The sequence below is a fragment of the Tauraco erythrolophus genome, chromosome 20 (genome assembly GCF_009769465.1).
Source record: "Tauraco erythrolophus isolate bTauEry1 chromosome 20, bTauEry1.pri, whole genome shotgun sequence".
NCBI lineage: Eukaryota > Metazoa > Chordata > Aves > Musophagiformes > Musophagidae > Tauraco > Tauraco erythrolophus.
In genome coordinates, this window is record NC_141484.1 from 3310169 (window position 1) to 3329674 (window position 19506).

At 38.5% G+C, this 19506-nt stretch overlaps 1 protein-coding gene across 1 annotated transcript in view; it reads right to left on the bottom strand.

Moving 5' to 3' along the window:
- CEP112 (centrosomal protein 112) overlaps positions 1-19506 on the bottom strand; it is a 167190-nt gene that overhangs the window by 55202 nt on the left and 92482 nt on the right. The window contains exon 21 of the mRNA XM_086624318.1: positions 4836-5066. Coding sequence (XP_086480444.1) covers positions 4836-5066 — 231 coding nt within the window. The remainder of the gene's footprint in view (positions 1-4835; positions 5067-19506) is intronic.

Here is a 19506-nt window from a genome sequence, read left to right on the forward strand (position 1 = left end):
TTTCCTGCATATGCAGTATGAAAGTATCCCCAATGAGTATGTCCAACTGGACAGCATCCTAGGGCTGTACTTGCTGGTTAATTAATCCAGCATCATAAAGCTTGATGCTAAAAGGAGGACTGAAACACTCTGCAGGGCACATTATCAGTACGTTATTTGCAAACTGTATGCACGCTGAAGCTGTTCAAAAATTAAGCATCCAAGTACAGGACACACTGCAGATTTTTGAAAAAGAGCTTGTCACAAAAACATTATATTACAACATAAATATTATATAGCACATTTATTCTTAATTAGGGCAGTGGTCACTTACACAGTGACCTTAACTTTGAATTCCTCGGGCATTTCAGTTTTACATGGACTTCCCACCAGACATAAGTGGAGTGATTGTAACAGACAGAAAACACTGTAAATGTAAAATTAGTTCCTAATTTTACATTTAGACTAGAAAACACTGTAAATGTCCAATTTTATTTAAAATAACCAAAATTTCAGGGTGCAACAAACTGCTACATTAAAACCTACAACTACAATTTGCATGGCTCTGGCCAGGTTGCATGTCATCTTGGAGTCCCATCTCTCCGAAGTGAACTATTTCACAACTGAACTGACAACAGAACAATTGCAAGTCCAGAAACGAAAGTGTTTGACTCTGTTGTTTTTGGTTTTGTTTTTGTTTTTTCTTTTTTCTGACTACAGCTTCATCCTGTAATCAAATATCATGGGCTCTCAGTACAGTCAATACACAAAAATGTAAATTACTTCTCCACAAGAAAAGCAGCACTGAAAAAGAATTAGATGTTCCTGGAACCTGCATAAAGATTTAACAGGAAGAGTCAAAATATCTATTTAAATATAGAAAAGAAGTCAACAAAAAGCTAAATGTTGAAAATTATTTAGAGAGGAAAAAAATCCAAACCCTTTTTCTCCCACTCCAATTTACTCATGTGCGCTGCTCCAAGCGAAATTTTTTATGAGATATTTTCAGTTCCAAGGTTGCTTCCTTTGAGCATTGTTAGCATGTCTACTGATCTGCTCGGGTCATGCTTTCTGAATGCTTATTCTCTTTGCCAAGAAAATACCAGAGATGAATGTTACAAACAGTTGTGTTAGCCAAGCTTCACATCTGCACGCACTTCGAAATGCAGTTTGTCTCTTGCTTTTAGTAATTTCTGGCAAACCTGACAATGCTCACAAGCTTTGTACAGTCCATCACACCTGGCTGATCAGTGTTTGTGCCCTAAGTGATGCAACCTATAACACACCTGTCTCCCTGCTGAAATTAGTCATTAGTGGAGCCCAACGACAGCGTTATGTATCTCTGATGTGTTTATTTCTTAAACAGCTTATGTTTCATTTCATCGCAATGCGGTATGACTGCAAATAAAAAAGTAAAATGACCCTCACGTTAGAAAACTATGATCACTTGCTATAATGAAAAGCAACCAAATTAAATTAATGGTTTAAAAGTAAATCAAAATCATTATGATCGAACACAAGTGTTCTTCTGAAACTATATTTCAGATTCCTTAACTAATAGACAAGAAATAATTTGGAGATATTCTCAAGTCATTTTTATGTCAGACACAGATAACAGATATTATAAAAGTACTGAAGTCCTACAAACATGATAAGTACTGTTTCAAATTCTCCATGCTATCGTCTCGAATTTTTGTCTGACTTATGTCCAGCATGGCTTATCTGACCCTAAGGACATTAAAATTTGTTACCTGATAAGGTGACTTTGTGTTCTAATATAACTACCATGTTAAGTCTTAAAAAATAAGCAATAAGGTGATCAAGTGTGATTAGGCTGTGGCACCACATCCAGCAAAAAGTGAGGCTGAAGAAGAATGGCTACCTCTGCCTGGCATGAGCCCAGCTGAGCGGCTCCTGTATCACCCCAGCCCTGGTTCTCTGTGCCACGTTGGTGGTAAAGACCTTAATTACAGAAGTCTTCTGACTTTGGTTGAGGTGGAGCCCTCACCACCTTCTCCAGCGCCAGTGCAGCTCAGAGGCAGCATTCAGCACGGAGAAGTCTCAGAGGTGCCCAACTTGTCCACAACAGGGTCAACGCTCCTCGTAACGTGTATATTTATGTCAGCTATAGCTCACTTTGTAAGAAAATGGTGTTTAAATGAAAATAATGCCTGCAACAGGGGAGAACACTGGAAAATTACAGACTTTTCCCTTTATTATTTCCACAACAAGAGATGTCATGTTTATTTTTCCTACAGTGCAGGTTTCACAGTGCCACTCGGCAACCTGCTAAATATTTTCCCACTTGTCATTGCCTACTGACCGGGAGATAAAGTAACTGCCAAAAGATATTTGCTTTTAGAATCCCAGGTTCAAAAACATCCCCGTACTACATTTATTGAGCAACTTTCTGGCACTGTATGCTGTAATCACTAACAAAATGAATCACTAAAATAGTACAATAAACAACGCACTATCTTTAAAGTTGAGATTTTTAAGCAAGAGAAAATTGAAGACCTCAGGAAATTAAACTACGTGTCCCTAAATATTGAAAAGCTGTCTACAAATAGTAACAAATATTTAAATGTCCAGTGTTCTTGCAATGAAAATTGTTCCTCAATCTCTGCCCCCTACTCTCCTCCTTCCCATCCCCACTGCAGCACGGCTACGGGGAGGGCAATACCATATGAGTTCTGTATCTCCTTCTACTCATCTTTCCTTCATTTTTCCTTTCCACTTAAGTTTTAGCCATTTCTTTTGTATTTCCTCATGTTCAGGTGAACAACGGTGCACAATTACACAAAGCAGTCCGCACAGAAATCCGCGTTACTCACAAAACAGACCACAGAGGAAGATCCTTCACTTGGGAACGGACTGACCTTCAGAAAATCTGGACAGTCAAATGTTCCAACCCTAAACAGTGAAATTCAGCTTTCCCTTGGATAAAAGCAATGTTTACAGAATTGGCAGAAAAAAGAAAATTTAGAGGACAGATTTTTCTGCCGTATTGTCCTAAATTTCAAGGTATCAAGATTAGCTGGAAAAATAAAAAGACTTTTAGAAACAAGTTTCAAGACTCATGCTGCAATTAAGATGCACTTCCCCCCCCCCCCTTGGATAAAAACTTCTTCATCAAAGTTCTGAATAGGATCAAGAATTGAACCAAGTTAGCTGAAACTGTAACATTGGAGCTTTAAATGGAGTTTGCCCTCTAAGCTACTTTGATTTTTGGATTTTGTGGCCAATTTCCACAGTTGTACATTTGGAAGACAGAAACGAAGCAGAATGGTAAAGGGAGTTTTGACGGCAATGCAAGGTATCTCCACATGTCTCTGGAAGACTTTCCAACAGAGATACTTTTCCCCCCCCCCCCTTCCTATCTTTTACTTAACACGTGCTCTTCTGATTAGAGGTAAAAATAGGGAAGTAGGTTAAATAAAAAAAAAATTCAATAGCAGTTAATATAGCTTAAAATTAGCAATTTTTTTGAAAAATAGAAAAAAATCCAACAAATTAAAAAAATAGTGTTTCTGACAGAAATGACAATTCAAGACTATTAGAGCTATTGCCCTATGAAGGATTATTTGTAACTTTAATTTAAGGATGCAAAGAAGTTAACTTTTCTTTTGCTATACTACACATGTAAAAAAAGATCAAAGAAAGAAAAGAATTGAGATTCAAATTCCATTTTTAAGCAAAAATGACAATGTCTTCCTGAGTTAAAATTAATCCTTTAATGATGAATTTCAAAGGTTTAAATACTTTCTGTGACCTTGGCTTTAAATAATTATGCCAAGCGGAGCTTTCCTTACATTCAGAAAAGATTCGGAATTGTTGATCACAGCCATTTTAATGGCTTCAGGCTGGCAGATTTCCAACATAATCCTCCGAATGCTGTTTAAAATTACAGACCAAGAACCTGACGCAGGTAAATGAAATGTCACTTTCACAAAGGCTGTTCAAACAGCATATGCAGATTGTTAATTTGCACCATGGAACATCACTTTGCAAGAAAATGTATGATTTATTACATTAACGCATATAAAAGATACTTCGACAACTATCTGCTTACGTATACACCGCCTCTACCATAAATATTAAGTAGGGTTTTTTTAGTTCAGCTTTTGAAATATAACTCACATGTTTTAGCTCATATCACCCCTAACGTGGTGAAATGCTTGAATTCAAGACGCTGGTACAAGCACTGATGTGCAGTCAGTGACCCCGCGGAACAGAACGGGGAGGGAAGCCTTGATGTATCCGAAACATTAATTTCTATTTCCAAGCCTTTCACACAGTACTCGCTCATCCGATGCACGCAGGCGAAAGTAGACCAGCCATTGTTAGCGACCAGACCCAATTTCCTTGCATTTTAGCCTGAACTTTTTCCTCCTTAAGAACTTTCCCTCTTTTTAAAAGAGGAAAAACTTGGTTTGACAGAACTGCCCTTTCTACTCCATCTATTCCAGCAAAGCAAAAGTGCTTAGCCTAGTCCTTGGCTGGCTTTGCCTTTGAAATCATCTGGATTTTTAAAGTCCCACCAGCTCCCCAGCACCGCAGGGTCATCCCCGTTCCATGCTCACCATGGCTGGAAGGTGCTGCCCCAGCCCCGCTCTCCAGCAGCGACCGCCACCGCTGCGCCCTCGAGGAGAAGTCTTTCATTACAGAACCACAAAACTTTCCATACTCGTGCCACGATTGTGGCATCCAATGTCAGATCTACAGCATCCGTCTGTTTTTTCAACTCAAGTGACCCCTAAACGTTCTCCCTCAGTGAAACTCTGTTTGTCTGACTTTTGGGGGGATCGCTCCCGTTTGGCCGTGCCACAAGAAGCAGCCCTATGCAAACCTCTTACCTTGTCCAAGGCTTTCTCCATTTCTGCTGCATGTATCTTTTTCAGGTCTAGCATCGTTTTTTCTGCCTCCACTTTTAACTTATTCACTGCTGCCTCGTGGTCTCGAGCTGCCCGCTGCTTCTCCTCGTCCCACTGACAGCGCAGCTCCAGCAGCTGTTGCTTCCGCTGAGCTTTTACCAGAATAAGCTCTTCCCTCAGCTTTTGGATTTGGTTCTCCATATCACAGATAACCTGAAACAAAGAACAAACAAAGTTTTTTAAAAAAAAACCACAAAACACTTGTTTTTGTCAGATAGGCTGTTAGCTGGAGTAGGAAGGAGACTCAAAGGATCCTCTATCCCTTTTCTTGGCCTCTCTTATTGCTCTTTCCCCCCTCTTCATATACACAGAAGAACACAGTCTCCCCGTGCCCAAAGCATGGATGGAGCAAGATTTACCTTTTTGGAGGATGTGCCCCCATAGGTGAAGAAACGTAGTTTGTGGTATATAATCACTACATATAACGTCCATGCCTTCTTTTTTTTCCTTAAGAAATGACCTGCCACCTTCTAAGGAGATATCAGTACATCACTATTAATTTATCAATCACTGCTACAGATTATAGACCATATTTCATCATAATGTGCTAACATGCACCAGGAATGTATGAAAGAACATCGTCCTTCGGGTGAGGGAACTAGAGAGAGAATGACACGGGCCAACGCAGAGAACCCTCAAGACTCTGCAAACACAGTATAGATAAGACACACGACCTTCAAAATGCAAGAGACAGACTTCAGAAGCCACAACTCTCTTATGTGATTGCAGATTATCCTTCAGTCGTGCAGGGCAGCAGTGGCACCAGAAGTGGGGGACGACGGAGCAGCAGCAGAGCAGTGGGCAGCGGGCTCACTGCCTGCGATGGGGGAACTGGAAAGGGTAAGGAATGAAGGTTATATGCTCTAAAACTATGTTACCCCTAAAGTATACAGAATACACTTTGATGCTTCACAGTAGTAGTAGAGTACACGTTTACTACTTTAGATTTACACTCGCATATAGCTCTCGGCAGTTACTTTTCTAACTGTATTTCTTCTGTAGCTTCTTAAATGAATTATAGGAGCATCATATCTGTGACAAAACCATTTTCCTTACAGCTAATTGCAATACATGACGTTGCAAGCACATAACGTTTTCATTTGTACACACAACCCTGAAAATGAGCATTTTCACTAAAACCCTCACACAGGACTTTCCCCTTTTTCCTCCCAGCTTCACAAGAAACTGTGTAGTTCCCTGGAATTCTTCCACAGAGGATGTGATAACACTGAGATGAGAGATTGATGTTCTACCAAAAAGATGTAGGTGACTCAGCTCAGGCTTATTAAAGGTTTCGTAAGAAAATCTGATGAAAATTACTGTGTATTTAAAGATCCCATTGCCCTGGAACACCAGTTACTGCTTCTAGAGCTCTGAGCTGATCTCTCCCTTCAACTACTGTTTTTCTTTGGACATTTTCAATATACTGTCTGTATTCAGCTAAACCATCTATTTGCAGTCTCTGAGAACCACATTACTACAAATCTTTGAAAAAGAAACATTCATTCCTGACCAAAGTTGGGAAATGAATGACTATCAGAAACACTGCCTGGTACATTAATATCCCAAGACAGATCATTATAAATACTGTGATCTGAGAGAGAAAAATTGAGGCTTGAAAGTTTGACTATTTTTTCAAACTATTTGAACTCTATGGTGTAATAAAAGACGTCGTCTCCCCTCAAACCTTCAGACGTGTCCTTCGACTATCACAGCTGTAATATGTATTAAATAACATTAATCACCTCAGAAATTTAGCACAAGACTGACTTTCACTTCCATGCTTTCTTAATTACTCATTGGCATTATTCCCTACTATGTCAAAGGTAAAATTTTGTGTGTGCATGCGTAGAGCTGGAATGAGCACATCACTTGTATACAGAAGGATAACACAGGCCACATACTTCAGCTATATCAACATTATCTCAAACACATGTTTCATATAGTGTAATCTGCACTAGATCCTTTCCTTCCTTTCCTGATCTTTTTCTCTACACGTCTAATTTTTTCTTAAATCTGTACACAGACTAAAAATGTAAAGTAAATTTTAGTACATAATTATACAGACTAAAATGTAAAGTACATTTTAATATATGATTATAATCCACAATATACTTTTGTAATTCTTTCAGAAAATAATTTCACCTCAAGATCATAACAAAATGTTAGCCTAACTGGCTTTTACTTAACCAAAGAAATGCTACAGAGCTACAATTTCTATAGGATGATATGGTCTTGAGTTCTAAACTGACATACCTAGTATTTGGGTTTTTTAATAGCTGTTCCAATGCAAATTCTGCTTGGAAGAGTAACAATTATCTTTTAATCTGTGAGTGCTCTTTTTGAGAGCTTATTCTGGCTATGCTACCACTTTCTTTTCTTTTTTCTTCCTTCCTTTTTAAAACAAAAAACTTCCTTAAACTTTTTTTTCTTCTGCCTGTATAAATGAAACATTGCCTAGAAGTTTCCTAAAAAGTTTGATACAATATTTAGTATAACGAGCCACGCCTAACATCTTATAATAGAGGGAAAATTCATTCATAAATCACATTACAATCCAAAACAGAGACTGGGTGTATTCCTCACTCAACTGTTACGTCTTTCTGCTTTACATTCTTCTATATTCAATAATTTTTATACAGAGCCATTAGAGAATCAAATAGCACAATACAGTGTTTTCTTCTGCCACGTGGAAAAAGTAACAGCTCTCAGCCTTCAGATGCAAAACTGGGGAGCCAAAGATAGTGGGCTGAATGTTATAGGTAAAGTAACAGTAATTAACATGCAAAGGAGCATTAATGTTGGACCTAAGAGATGGCAAAAGCAGATTTGGTTCTATTAGGAAAGAAGAAAGAACCTGAAGACAGGGTGATGGCAGCGAAACTAATGTGATTAAAGAAGTCCTTTTGGAGCAACTTCACTGCTACTAAGATGATGTTAAGAGACATCTAATCTCTCCAAAGTGACTGGAAAAAGCTTATATTGGGGATCACAGACACAGTTCTTGTCAATTACTTTAAAATAAGTCTAGTTCTCACAGCCAGATTATTTTTTCCCATAAACAAAGTCACTGGCAGAAGCAGCTTACAAGCGAACAACTTGCTGCATAAGACAACTTTGTGTGACATGGATATCTTCAAACTGCTAAAGGAAATGAATCCCAAAATCTTCATCACTAAGATTCTGCTATTCCACATGGCAGGTTTAATAAACTATTATTAGACTTAAATGTAGGCAAACTAGTACTACTAGGAAGAAAAACCCCAAGATGACGCAATTCTCAGTTGTGAAAAATCCATGAAACACAAAACTTAAGAGCAGCTGTCTTTTCTTAACAATTCTGTGGAAAAACAAAAGATGCAATCACCAAATCTCACTTCTCATGCTTGAGTTCTGAAGGCATGATGATTGCTTGGTTTCTTCAAAAAATCAAATCCCCTATCCCGATACTGGTTACTTAAAAATCTTTTCCTGGCTGCTCAGATCTATGTTTGTGAACCCTCCCTACCAAATTGTTTGTGTGGTCCCAACAATAACCTGAGTACAAGAGCTGCTGTGAGAAATACACATCTTAAACGCTCCGCCAGAGCAAATTATTCTTGTGCTGAACATATTGGCTTAAACATAAGAAATAAAGACATCATAATATATGATAGGTCCAAAATTTTATTGCTACTTGCTGCCTTTTATGGATCAAAACATTAGTCTTTATTTCAGTTGTTAGGTACAAGTAAATTAAATAAGAAATCTGCATCTTTTTTACAAAGAATGCAGAAGTTCACAGCAATGCCACGGGACAGCCATGCCATAGCAGCATGCCCCAAACAAGAAAGCATTTTGTAAAGTCACTATTAAGCCACATACAGGAAAAAAAAAAAAACAAAAAGGAAACACTAGCTTAGGGAGCATCCCAAATGGAACAAAAATACAACTAAGTAAACTGTGTGACGTGTAGAGATTTCATGTGAATTTATACAGCACACTTGTATGTACGTGTATGCACGTAGGATAATCCCATAGCTGAAGAAACTGCTAGCTGAGATGGTGATTTCTATTTCTGTTTCAAAGGAATAACTTAGAATTCTAACTAAGAATATCTGTGCTGAAATAGTGTCATAAAAAGGGTGGGTCATAAGCCCACAGCAATTTGCCTGTAGGGAAAAACTAGACTTGAAAGAAAAAAAGAAGGTTGCTCACTCACTTTGGCCTATTTAAAATGCCAATAAATGTTCTGCATGTTATTTGGAAGGAAAACACGTGCTCTTAATTTTAAAAAGTAAATTGCATAAGAAAATATGAAGCTGGCAAAAAGTTTAAATTAAAATCTGTGGCTGATGTCTGAAACTCTGCTACAGTTACATGCAACAGAGATGAGAAATGGACCAAACGACTACAGTCTAATTTAAAAAAAAAAAAAGAAAAAGAAAGATATATTTCCTTTATTTTCAGGAGCTCCTACTTCAACCCTATGAAGCATTTACTTGGATCAGTTTCTAAGGAAGAGGCTGGAGCACGACCGCAATTTTTACACTCACAGTGGTGGAATATATGGACTTCACTGTCTCCCTCTCAACATATTACACACCAAACCACATCCACCCCAACACCGTATTTAGCTTCAAATAGCGTTGAGGGCATTTTAAACTCCCCAAAACAAGGCAATGCAGAGTTAAGATCAAACCCACTCTTCACTTATTCCCTGAGGCTCAGATCTAGAGTCATTAGGTGTTGCTTCAGCAGTTTTTACAGTAAGTGACTAACATCTCCCAGCAGATGAAGCTGCAACAACCCTTCACTGCTCTTCACTGCTAACGGTACACAGGCTGGTGAAAGAAGTACCACTTTTAAAGACCACTGCATTTCTCAAGTGGATCATGACAACTCTACAAACCGAGTTTCACAAGTTTTCCACACTGGGCTAACTTGGCTTCAGCTGCAGATGACGGCATGGGTCTCGGTTTGCTGTGTTTAATTTTGCTTGCATCTAACGTGAAAAAATAACCCAACAAAAACTCCAATAGGGTCTGAGCAGTTCCATGGACTTAGCTCAAACATGAACTGTTAGGTTACGTGGTCACAATGATCCTCTCTAGCATAACCTAAAATAGTAGCCCACAGGTAACAGCTGTATTTGAACCACCGATATGCAGCTTCCCCCTCTGTGCATGCCAATACTTTCTCAGTGTTTTCTCACCTGGAAGACCATTAAAATTAGTGCATGCACTCTGTGAAATCATCAGCTGAACCCTCCTGAAAGGGAGATTTGTTTCTTGTGTCTTGTTACGCTGGCGTGATGTGACAGAGACGGATGAGGTACTCATAACATTTGTCATTGGGTTGAGGATTATTTTTGAAAGATCAGTCCAGTCAAGGGAAAGGAAGTCTGCAGTAAAAACAAAACTCACTTTGATGATGAAGAAGGAAAGGAAAATAAGGAACGAAGTAGAAACACTCAGTGATTCAGTGGTGACAATGACTCCTTTTTTACCCATGATCAGTGCAACATCCCAGAAGAGGTGGATGCAGTATCCCATCCCAGTCCTGCAGCAACTGGTGATGTGTTTAGTGTAAAGCACCTTAGAAAGGATTATCTGTTGAAAGTAGGAATCTGAACTAGTTTAGCTTTCTTATTAAAAACCAAAGCTTTATAAAGTGCTGCGAAACAGATAATACAAGTTTCTCTACCATCACAAAAATAAGCAATGCATCTAGCATAAAAGAACACTAAAAAAGTAAACAAATATTATTTGTTAGCAGCTCTAGGCTAAGAAAAAAGTACAGCTGTAAGAACTTCAAAGATATGCAATGTTGGTTTGTGTTTAAAACAAAATCAGTTTATATTAGTAAGTTTTAATATTGCAGTTTCAGCAAGTCACAATAACCCACCTTACGCTTGATCTCATTCTGGTTTTAGGGAACTATCCCTGTGATTTTTACCCTTAAAAGGAAAAAAAGTGAGGCAAGCAAGCGCAGTACCAAGGGCCAGGCACAGTCTTAGCGGCTCTCTGATCTTGTCCACAAAGCATCCTACTGAGTCCCACTCGCTTGTCCCAGTCTATCTGCTTTTCTCCATGCCGGATGAATTCCAACTGGCCAGTTCAGCCAGCTGGCAGCTACATTTGTGGCTCCTTTGTAACACGACAATGATACAAAGGGTACACAGCAGTGTTGAAAGAGGAATCTTTTTGGTTAAGCTACAACCTAAATCTGAAGAGATATCAAATCTAAATCGGTACTGAAACAGAATTTTGAATTAGCAAGAGTCATTAAAATTTAGGAACTCGAGTTTTTTAACATCATCTTCTAAATAAAGCTTTACAATTAACTCTATCTCCATTTTAACCAACCGTATTGAAAATATTTTCTATACCACAGTAATTTCAATGAAGATGTTAAGAATTTATTATCCAATTTTTCTTGTGACTGGCAAAAAATCAGCAATTTGTCAATATTATGAATCCTTAAAAAGACAGATTTGATTTGCAAAGAAAACTACTGCAAATGTCACGCACATTATCACACGGGTAATGACGTGGCAGAGTGCAAATTAACAGGGATAAGTAATAAACAGCTATTTAGCTTTCACAGCACAATCTATTACACTGTCAAGTTTAAATGCCTTTTGGGTTAGAACACATAGGCCCATAAATATGGTAATTAAGGCAGCAGATAAATGAAATGGTGTGAAATGAAGTGTAAATGAACAACAGTTCAATGACCAACAGCCTGGCCTCACCTCCTAAGAGCGCGGATCGAATTTTCCAAAAGCCATGGGGTTGTGTAAGCTCTTCTGGAGGAAACTGCGGAAGCAGGAGCTCTGCTAACACTACCATAATTATAAGTAGTCCTGATCACCAGCCTAGTACCTTCTGGAAATGCTAAAATATCAGCAAAGCTAAAACTTCAATACTCAAAGAGATGCACAAACTACATAAACATATAACAAAATGCATACTTAAGTGTTCTTGAGGGAAAAAATTCCATCCGTGACGTTGGTGCTATTGCACAACTTGTTAACTACAAGACATCTTTATTCTATGTATGACTACACTGTAGCACTGGGTGAAGTTACTTACTAATACATTCATAAATCAAATGTTCACATTTTATAAAACACGCTGTATAATATCAAGTTTACCTATTTTCTTTTACAAACTACACAAACTAAAGTTGTACTCACTAGCCTGCACCGCATACGAAGTGTGGCAGTTCTCTAGACTCAGATGAATGTTCAGTGTCAAAAAAACTTATGTAAAAGCACTGCAGATGGCAACCATAGTGCTAAGAGTAAAATGTTTGCTGTTCAGCAGCATAAAATCTGCATCCCCATATTACAGGGTTTACACAAGGGTGTATCAACTCCATCTCAACACAATCCCAGCTTTTCTCACCTTTGCAAATGTACCTCTGACATCTCTCTTGAAAATATCCACTAGGACTTGTAAAGCGAGGTGTTGAGCTGCTAACTTACATATTTATTCTATTAATTTTAACAGCATTAAGCCGCTTTTAAACGTCAAACCTCCTTTGTAAGATTCTTTACTTGGCCTGTTTCAGCACTGCCTACGCTCTGAAAAACACCTCTAATGCTTATGAATGATGTAAAGTAGATTCCTGCCAACATTGCTTATTTTGTACCTACTAGGGTGTTAGGGGCAAGGGCAGGTTTAACACCATCCTACCCATACAGTGCTGCTGGAGGGTAAACATCACTCTCTCCATATTTAAAACATGGTCAACTTCATTTTTTCCTTTTGAACTTAACTTAGTCCCCAAAACAGTCCAGCACCCTTTAAATTCGATTTCTTAGTAATGCATTTGCTGTATCTTGGCTACTCTTGTTTTACAGCTTCAGCATTTTCCTGAAACATGATGGAAGTGTTGACTCATGAAGAACAATAAAGAGAAGTTACCTTCTGCTGAGCTGTATTGTCAGTAAAATTAATGAAAAGAGTGTATCCGTGTCATTCCTATGGAGAAACGTGCTTAGGCAACATTTCCATAGGTAATCTAAACTCCAAACCATTCACTAACTTTGCCGTATATTTCCGAAGGTTGAAAATAAATACGAGAGACACAGGTATCTGAACATCAGTAGGAAAAGTTACACCAAAAACATTGGCACGGTTCTTGTTTCTACATCTATGACTACAAGCGAGAAAGGAGTAGCAAATTCTGAAGATGTGCTGTGACATGGTATTAAATTTTGATCGTTTTTTCCCACATAGAAATAGATCTGGACTTTTTTTAAAGAGGCCAGTTAGCGCTCTAAATCCTAGTTAATGTAAATGGCACTGAAGCTACAAACTACTGGGCTTTTTGAAAAAAAATGAAAGAGGGGGGCAGAAAGAAAGAAAATCAGACATGCACTTGAACAGCTCCACAAAGAGCTTAAAATTAACAGAGCTTATTTTGATTTCTTAATTTACATAAGTACATTTGATTCTAATTTAGTTAATAGCAGCTAGAAAGCAGGACTTCTTGTAGGTTGGTTATTGTCACTGCCTTCCTGATGAAACGATTTTTAGTTAAATGGAAGAACCTCAAGCCTACACGTGTAACTAAACAATACGGCGTGCTGGTGAGTGAAAGGATTACTTACCAAGTTGAAATTGAAATAAATGTAAATACATTTTCCATTTAACAGTTCTAAGACTTGTGAAAGACTTGGCCCTTTTGCCTGGAAGACACATCCAGAACGGTTTCTTATTACGTGATTTACTGTGTTTGCTTTGAAATAGATTAGTGGGTCAAAAATCAAAATGTCCAGCCTTCTTCCTCTCTTTATCTGATGAAAGAAGTGTTTATATTTCTATTTTTCTTCGTACAAACACAATGATTTGAATAAGACTACTAAAAGACCTGCCTGGAAAGGACAAGGTGGAGGACTCATTTCCTTCTGTCTTTCTGTCAAGAACTTTTAACAGAGGCACCCAACTGGGCACCTGGTAATCTACGTAATGGCGTTAATGCAACTCAAATGTGGAGACACCAAAAAATCAAACCAAACCAAACCAAACCAGCCATAAATACCCACTTAATGCAGTGATCCCCTAAAATGACTTGTGAAAGTAGAATAGAGATAAAATATAGTGGCTAAAAAAAAAAAAAAAAAAAGAATCTATATATAACATCAGGTTTGCTGCATCATACGAACCATAACAACTTATCCTAAACGATGATTGACGAAAATGACACCAAACACACGTGTTTAGACATCCCTGTATTCCTTTATGAAAAATATAAAGCTTTATTTTCTGTATTCCTTTCAGATAGAATCATAGAATCGTTAGGGCTGGAAGGGACCTTCAAAGGTCATCTAGTCCAACCCCCCTGCAAGGAACAGGGATATCTCCAACTAGATCAGGTTGCTCAGGGCCTCATCCAACCGGGCCTTGAACGTCTCCAGGGATGGAGCATCCACCACCTCTCTGGGCAACCTGTTCCAGTGTTCTACAACTCTCATGGTAAAAAATTTTTTCCTAATATCCAATGAATGTCAATGATATACTTAGTTCTGAAACAACACTGGAGCAAAGCTTGTTCTGAGAGTGAAGAAAACTACTATTATTTAAGGAAGGATGGGATATTCGTGCAACGGAATACAGAAATGGAGGCTAAAGATCTCTGCAGTGGACTAGGAAGAACTACCCATCAATCTGAGAGTATTTCTGTGTCCAGCATCCCGTTAAGTCAAAGCTTTTAAAAAACATTTGCATTTAAATTTTCCACATATTAAATTTAAAAGCATTAGCATTCCTGAACAACTTTTAATTCTGATTTAAATGCAGACATGGTGTATTGCAGATTTAAGGATTGCTACAGACATTCATCTCTATGAGGCAGCAAAATTAAATGTATTATAATTCCTAATTTGTCCTCAGAAGAGGTACAGGCTGTATTGTCTACAAGAAATGTCTTTGCCCTGTCGACTAATGAAAGGACTTCACTGTAAGTAAAAAAAAAAAACAAACACCACCATCCCTCCAAAAAGAAACCCACCCAGAAAAGTGACACACACTTCTCTTTCAGATGCATTTGTTGAATTACTGCTCAAAACACATACATTTTTGAATATTCCAGAAGTTTCATCCCCCATACCCCGTAAGGGATTTATGGTGATTGTAACAGAAACGGCATCGGTTGCAAAATTTGACAGGACAAAGATAAGACAAGATGCAGGTACAAAGCTAAGTAATAAGCTGTGCATGTGTAAGATATCTCCGATCTTCCACTTCCAAAGTTAACACTTGTAGAAATGCAAACTTCAGACACTAACTCCCATTCAGGTCACCTGCCATGACCACCTCCTCAACAAGCAGTTGAGGGACTTGATGAAGACTCGAAGTTCATGCTACTGTCCAAGCTCTGCCCTGACTGTTAATCAAGGTGAAAAAGATAAATTTTTCAAAACTCCAGCATAGTCACAGGAAGCCAACGAAGGAACCCAAAGCTGTTCTTCTCTGGGCCGATAACTAAAGATGACTTAAATGCACTAGCCTGTGTGTACTATTCTGCTCTACTAAAGAACCTAATACACCAGGAAACTCTCTCATTACTGATGTCATGCTGCTATATTGAAGATGACAGTCTTTAACCAAGCATGAAGCCCTCATTCTCGGTCTCATGAATGGCAATACGTGTGGGCAGAGATCCTGAAATCCAGCCGCTTCAGAAATAAAAATTCTGTCACTTACAGGTTTAGACTTTAAAGAAATAATCAGCTTCTAACTTTCAAAAGAACCCTCATGTCCGCAAGGCAGTAACAATGGCTGCAGTATTTCTGTTAATAAATGAGTTGTAAATTCTTTCCTGTAGTTAGCTGCTTACACAAGTAAGATGCCGAATTACACACGCAGGTACAACTTTTGACTTTCTCCTTTTTGAAATCAGGTCCTAATTGGAAGAAGCACTTTCTAGCTGATTATCTTTAGCATCAAGCCTTATATCAAACAGATAATCTTGCCACTTCCATCTGAAGATGAAAGTCCCAGAGCAGGAAGCCTTTACTCCAACCTAGGTGTTAGGCTGGAGTTAAAGGCATCAGCTGATGGTACCTATTGTGTATTTTGTGCACACACCTACAGCTGACACCATTTCTAGGCTCCTTCCCTGCACCTTCGTCCTCAAGTGCTGGTTACACTATTCCCATCATCCTGACAGTGGCTCCTTTGGAGTTCAGAGACCTTTTGGAAGCATCATGCTCCACAGCTACCAGTTCAGAGAGACAAGATCAGTCACAGGATGATCTGTACAAACTAAATGAAAACTGCGTGCATAACATTTTTTCTCTTGGAATTGAGAGTATTTTTGGCTCAGTATCTTCCTCTGGCACCTTTACATTGATCTCTATCCTTTTCATCCTTCTCAGTTTGCCCTTGAATTCAGTTGATGCCACTTTCGTTTTCTGAATGACAAATAGGCCACTGCATCCTGGGGCAGGAATTTCTTCAGACTTATTTATGCAACTGTTTTGAATCTACTGTACTTTGAATAAATATTAATACATGGTTTAAATGACAAAATCTAAATACATACTAAACATGCAAATTCTATGAAATACCAGTAAATATATCCCATGTATTTATATATACATAAAAATATATACATATACCCAAATAACCCATTAAATATATCTATTTATACAGGTTCAAGTTTATATTTACTACCCACCCCCCAAAAAAAACCCAAACAACCTCAAAATTGCATTAAGAGATCAGGAACAATGTATTACTCCTAAACCAAATACTCTTGCAGGGAACCAGGGTTGTGGGAAGGGTCTGAAGGAGAAACTGTTGACTGGAAGTAGAGCATCAAACAGAGCAATCTCCTTTCTGCACAACAATGAAGCACAGTCTTTTGAGAGGACATAATTTGCAGACTTTTGTAATCTCCTGCTTTACTTCTCTGGAAAGCATCGCTGTTTTGAAGGACGCAAGCTTATAATGTGAAAGTAAGAAATCATGACTATGTACCACATTTCTGCTATCATGAAGCACAAAGATCCAGGAACTATTAGAGAGATTATTTCTCCAATACCATGAGGTGGTATTTTTGACAAATGGCATCTGATGCATTTGTTGAGACAGAGATTTCAGCTTTCTCCATATGCATGCCTAATTAGCACACCAACAGAGGCTACTGCTACAAAGGAACAGCAAGGCTGTCTCTGCTGAACCTCCTTGAAACTCCCGCACAGAAAAACAAACGTTCCCTTCCACAGAAATTCCCACATTAGAAGCCATTACTGATTAATGCCGTGTATTTTCTCTCAGCCTCTGATGCAAAAGATGCCGAAGAAACGTTATCACAAGGGTTTGTTTGCACAGCTTTAGAAACGATAGCAATCTACTAAGTATCCGACACAACACTCAGGTAGAGCAGGTAAGAATTAATTGGTACCTTCCCCCCCCTCCCCAGAATTTCAGATGCTGAAACTGTTTTTCCCTTTATTGAACCAGCTCGGCCCAGACTGGCTTGTCCCGCAGTGACATGTATATTGAATACAAATCAGACAGCGTAGCTTTAAATCTGTGTTGCAGCTCTCATTTCCAATTCGAGGACTGTACTATAATCATAAGCTTCTGGTGGATGAAAGGAAATCAGCTCTCTGAATATTAGCTAATGCCACATTTGCAAGTCCTGAAGAGATCTGTGCTGTTTAAAAAAAAAAAAAAATAGATCATTTCTCGTGAACCTATATATATGAATCGCTTTGTACTGCTCGACTGATAGAAGCGATGCCTGTGCTGGGATTAAACCCTTTTCATCATAAAACCTCATCTGGTTCGGAGTCCAAGTCCATCAAACCTTTTCCCTTTAAAGTCCCGCCTTTGATTCTACATCAATTTATTCAAACCGCAGCTGGGTGGCTGAAAACGAAAGGACAGCATCATTTAAACCAACCATGTTCCTAACTTGAAAGAAGGGCTATAATTAAAAAAATGGGCATAAAAGAATGGAAATGGGATAATATTTTTTAATGGTAGTTCAAAGGCCGACAGATGTCAGAGCCTTTGAAGATGTCAGTACACTGAGCAAGAAGTTGCCATTAAATAGTTTGCCTGAGAGGTGAAGCAGCTTTTTAATGACTGAAAAAGCCCTTGCAGACACATCCTTGTGTTTTTAATTTGTCAGAGTTTCTGCAGTATTTTCTGATTAATGACACATGATTATAACTGCATAGCATACATATTTTTATACTTGGTTAAACGAATACTTTATTCCACATTCCTTCAGTGCCAGATAAGAACAGGAAAGCTTTACTACAGAGTCCAAAACTATTCGGATTGCTCAAATATTTATGGTAATTTCAGGGGATTGGCCAGATACAGAGCTACTATGTGTTTCTACCTTTTGTTCTTTAATGGTGCTATTACCACTGCCACCACAACGTGCATGCATTAAGTGAGCACGTGACCCAGTAATGTACTGGAGCCTTCTTGTGCGCTAAACAACCAGAGCTTTCATAATTCACTGATGAACAAAGTCATCGAATCAAAATAACATTTAGAAAAATTCCTCAATTGAATCTAAACAATACAAACAATGGCTGCCAATGCGCTGTAAGTGGAAAATAACTTTTCTCAGAAAAAAAAAAAACTGTATTGCTAGGAAACATCATGTTCACAAGAAAAACACGTATTTATAAATGCAGATAAAGTCCTCATCTTGGGCGGAGAAGATGCTCTTGCAATTTCCTTCATCTCGCTGTTAACATATGCAAATTTTTTCTATTTTCACCACGAATGGAAAACGTAGTAGCCCAAAAGCCAGGAACAGTTTATTTTGCTCCCAGGAGTAAGCTCTCAGATCACCACAAGAGTCTTTTGCAAAAGTGTGCCTGGCCAGCTGAGCAGGTAGGGTGCAGGGAAGCGAAGCACCCCAGCCCTGGGGAGGGACAGGAAAGGCCAGCGCTGCATGCCTTGTGTTGTATCACACCTTAGAGAAGTCATTTATATGGAAACACAGTCATTACAAAGGAATTTGATTAATGTACTGTTCTTTCTGCTCTTCCAGCCGAGATTCAGCTTGTTAATTGGATCATAAATAGAAATATGATGGGCTCAGCTAAAACTTAATGTACGGAGGGACTGGAGGTACCTGAGCAGAGCTTTGTGAAATCACGTGGTGGTCTCCCCAGGACACTTACATGATTTTGTAAGTACGAATGTTTGGCTTATTGCAATCCATATCCATCAGGAACCTCTTTGCAATAACCATGCTGCCCATCACCACCATCATGAACCTCCTTGAGGGGAGGAAGATAACTGTTGGATGCTCACTGTCACTCTGCAGTCACAGGCATCTACAACTGGCGATGAAGAAAGCTGCTATTAGCAACAAATGTTCTATGTGTCCAAATCACTGTATAGTTATCCAACTGCAAAAGCAAGTGTGGGAAATTTTGAAAAGGAAAAAGTCTATGGCTGCAGAGAGAAGAATTGTAATTCTGAGATTTAATTCTCCCAAAGGTATTTATTGGGAGTTTAAACAAATTTAGGGTTTAAACAAAAACAGAGTCCTGCTAGGAAAAAATACAACTGTTAGGATTCCACTATAAAGAACGCGTAGAAGTGGACTATTTTTAGTG